The sequence below is a fragment of the Lampris incognitus genome, chromosome 15 (assembly GCF_029633865.1).
Source record: "Lampris incognitus isolate fLamInc1 chromosome 15, fLamInc1.hap2, whole genome shotgun sequence".
Classification (NCBI taxonomy): domain Eukaryota; kingdom Metazoa; phylum Chordata; class Actinopteri; order Lampriformes; family Lampridae; genus Lampris; species Lampris incognitus.
Genome location: NC_079225.1, coordinates 22789383 through 22793355, shown reverse-complemented (window position 1 = coordinate 22793355; position 3973 = coordinate 22789383). Strand labels below are relative to the sequence as shown.

General features: G+C 48.0%; 1 protein-coding gene across 1 annotated transcript in view; it reads left to right on the top strand.

Annotated features, from left to right (window-relative positions):
* The window catches only part of LOC130124817 (visual system homeobox 2-like), a 4409-nt gene extending 442 nt beyond the window's left edge, over nt 1-3967 (top strand). The window contains exons 2-3 of the mRNA XM_056294165.1: nt 2234-2414; nt 3546-3967. Coding sequence (XP_056150140.1) covers nt 2234-2414; nt 3546-3871 — 507 coding nt within the window. The 3' untranslated portion in view covers nt 3872-3967. The remainder of the gene's footprint in view (nt 1-2233; nt 2415-3545) is intronic.
* The last annotated feature ends 6 nt before the right edge of the window (nt 3968-3973 follow it).

The following is a 3973-nucleotide window of genomic DNA, read 5'->3' as shown; positions in this document are numbered from 1 at the left end:
ATGCAAACACACACAATCTTATATTTGCGTGCATGATGCAAAAAAACAACAGAGATGCAACTGCATGCACGTCCATCTCATCTGACTATTGCTATTCAAATCTGCCAGTAGTCTAAAGCCCTATGCAGCATCTTTAAATCAAGTATTGTTCGTTAGTAGAGAGATTGAGAGACAGTGTGACGACACAAGCATGATGAAAATGTCTCCAACAGATTTTCATCCAGAGACAGTCGCAATAACAGTTTTGCTTTTTTTTTACACCTTGAATCAATTTTACTTTACAATTTGAGTGTCTGCTTGATATACATACATACATACATACATACATACATACATACATACATACATACATACATATACATACATACATACATACATACATACACATACATACATACACATACATACATACATACATACATATATATAAAGCAAAGTTGTTGTATGAAGCTGAAAAGATATTTAGGCAAGAGATAAAACACTCGATGGAAGAAGAAGAAGAAGAAGAAGAAGAAGAAGAAGAAGAAGAAGAAGAAGAAGAGAAGAAGAAGAAGAAGACTGGGCAAAACACATTATAGTGAGACAGAGTGTTATATTGACATCAGCTGCAGAAAGACAGACAGAATGAGCGACGGAGGCAGACAGAGATGCGCGTGCAGCCACCAGTCAACGCGCTCCATCATCGTCTCCATCACACCTACTGCTTTCAAATTAACAACCAATTTACCCGTGCAGTTTAATTAGTTAATTGAAGAGAACCTGCAGCCCTTTGCTACTCCGAGAGACAGGCCGCAGCCTCGGAATGAAACGATAACTACATAGGAATGAATTAGCGCAGGTCAGTGGGCCGAACGGAGGAGGAGGAGGAGGAGGCTCTGCTGCGCTGTTATGAGCATTTTAATTTCCCGTGATATTTGAGCGCCTGTCGCCCCATCGATCCGGCCTGGAAATTAACTTATTTTTCAATCAGCCTCCACGCCCCTGGGGTCACCTCTCAGGCTTTACCCATGCGCTCTTACGCGCGCAGCGCGCGCGTGTGCACGCACACACATGGCCACCCACGCGCTTGAAAAACACGATTGCTCATCCGAGGCCCATCTTTTTTATGACACGGAGGTTATCATCAGATCTACCTGAATAGCTTTCCAGGCTTGGCTTTGATCGTTTTTAATTCCATGTCAGTGCAACACACACACACACACACACACACACACACACACACAACCAATCCTCATCTCCCCAGCCTGCTTCTGTGACCGCAAGATGTTCATTTTTCCCTGTCTCCCTCATCCATATTCACAAGCTTAAGGGCTGGGGCTATTAAAAGGTCTGGCCTGGTGGAAATCAATTTAGACACTAGTGAGTTGTCAGAGGGAGGGTTGCTTACACACACACACACACACACACACACACACACACACACACACATACATGTGAGCTTAAAACTCATCCCCTCTGCTGCTGTAAAACTTTAGTTACCTGCAATGTTTTTTACTCCAAAAGGCAAAATGCTGCAGAAAATGAGCATGGGGGGGGGTCGACAGATGGGAGAGGGGTAAAAAAGGGGGGGGTTGTAGAGCAACCATAAAGAGCAATGATCTAAAGAAAAGGTTTAAACTGCAGGTTACTGTTGCTCGTGATACCTGTACAACAGCGATTTTATCCACGTTTTAAGCGGCTCAAGCCGTGCTCTCGAACCCCGTCGCCTGCGCTGCTACGAGCATCCTGCAGATGTCGTTGTTGAACTGCTGTTTTCTCCAAAGGAGTTGAACCAAGTGCAACTGGACTTGGTATATATCCGTGAAGACGTTTCGCCTCTCATCCAAGAGGCTTCCTCAGTTCGTGCCTTTCTGACCAGACCAAGCTAGTCTGACTGGCTGGTGAAGAGACTCAGTATTTATCCTCTAGGAGTCGTTGTCAGAGCTATTGATATGCGTGGTTCTTTGTGATCAGATGTGATCAATAGCTCTGACAACGACTCCTAGAGGATAAATACTGAGTCTCTTCACCAGCCAGTCAGACTAGCTTGGTCTGGTCAGAAAGGCACGAACTGAGGAAGCCTCTTGGATGAGAGGCGAAACGTCTTCACGGATATATACCAAGTCCAGTTGCGCTTGATTCAACTCCTTTGGATAACCATGACCTGGATGAATGAGAACATTCACAGACAAACTGCTGTTTCCCACCATTAGAAGCGTGTCGGGGTAACTGCCGTCCATGTGTCTCCCTGCAGGTGTGGTTTCAGAACCGCAGGGCGAAGTGGAGGAAGAGGGAGAAGTGTTGGGGTCGCAGCAGCGTGATGGCTGAGTACGGCCTGTATGGAGCCATGGTGCGCCACTCCATCCCACTCCCCGAGTCCATCCTCAAATCGGCCAAGGACGGTATCATGGACTCCTGTGCCCCCTGGTTACTCGGTGAGGCGTGGCATTAAAGACGTGTTAGAAATTAGACCCTGCCGGGGGGGGGGGGGGGGGTCCAAGCAGTAGTTTAATACAGTCTGCCTGGTTTCCTGTTCAGCACGTGTGAGACAGTATAACCCAAGTTACATTAGCTGGTATATCTTCTCCACGTCCCATAAGATTAGAGGTGTGTCACTCCTCCTCCTGTGTGTGTGTGTGTGTGTGTGTGTGTATGTGTGTGTGTATGTATGTGTGTGTGTGTGTGTGTGTGTGGTGTGTGTGTGTGTGTGTATGTATGTATGTGTGTGTGTGTGTGTGCTTTTGTGGGTGTGTGTGTGTGTGTGTGTGTATGTATGTGTGTGTGTGTGTGTGCTTTTGTGTGTGTGTGTGTGTGTGTATGTATGTGTGTGTGTGTGTGTGTGCTTTTGTGTGTGTGTGTGTGTGTGTGTGTGTGTGTGTGTGTGTGTGTGTGTGTGTGTGTGTGTGTGTGTGTGTGTGTGTGTGTGTGTGTGTGGCTCCAGTGGAAAGCACTCTGTGGTTTTCTGTTCCACCTTCTCCATTGCATCCTTTGTGTGTGTCATGGAACTGGAAGTGAGGGGCCCCTTCTGGGAAATGGCGTGTGGGAGTTGAGCTTTACTCACGTCGAGACCCAATAAAAGTCTCCCCTTGTCCAAAAACGGGTCTGTGTCAATACGATGATAATCTTACTTAATCGGGAAAGATTAGGTCAAATCCTCTCCTCGGACACATGTTAATTGATTATTCCAAATCGAACACATGAAGATAATTGAATAATGGAATTTGTAACCCCCCCCGCCCTATGGCTCACTACACCCCCCCACACAGGCTCTGCTTGCTTGTGAGAGTGCCACCATGCTGTGCTGTTATGTTTTGCCTCTCTAAGTCTGGAGGCTGCTCTGAGCGTTTGACAGTCACACCACTTAACCCGCCTTTCAGGTGAGCTTGCTGACTGCAACGTTGCTAAAACAAGACACTAAAACATGCGAAATGGAAACCTGTCCCCCTGCAAAAAGCTCTTCCACCACATCCAAAAGAGCTTCGCTCGTTCGGTGTGAGCAGTGTAAACGGTGCAACAGAATGGCTCTCCACAAACCCTAACTGGGCTCCATGTCTGTTTCCTACAAGGTATGCACAAGAAGTCCATGGAGACCCCCTCCCACACATCACCCGGAAGACCCAACAGCACACAGACGCCTCCCCGGGGGAGAACGCCGGAGGACGGCATGGAGGAGCAGGAGGAGAGGCTGAGGAAGGACACCCAGTCGTCCTATTCTAAAGAGGAACTGAGGGAGAACAGCATCGCTGCACTCAGGGCCAAGGCCCAGGAGCACAGTGCTAAGGTGCTGGGGACGGCGTCCACGGACCATCCCAACGGCCTCGTAAAGGACAAAGAGGAACCCGAGGAGGAACACACGGGACAGCAGACGACAGAGACGGAGCGGGCTCGCTGAAAACGAGGCCTCTTTTTAGTTTCAAGACCTCACACGGTTTGTGTTGTCGTGTCAGAGAACGCACCTCCGTTCGTCCCCGTCTTGACAACTTGTCTGTGCGAG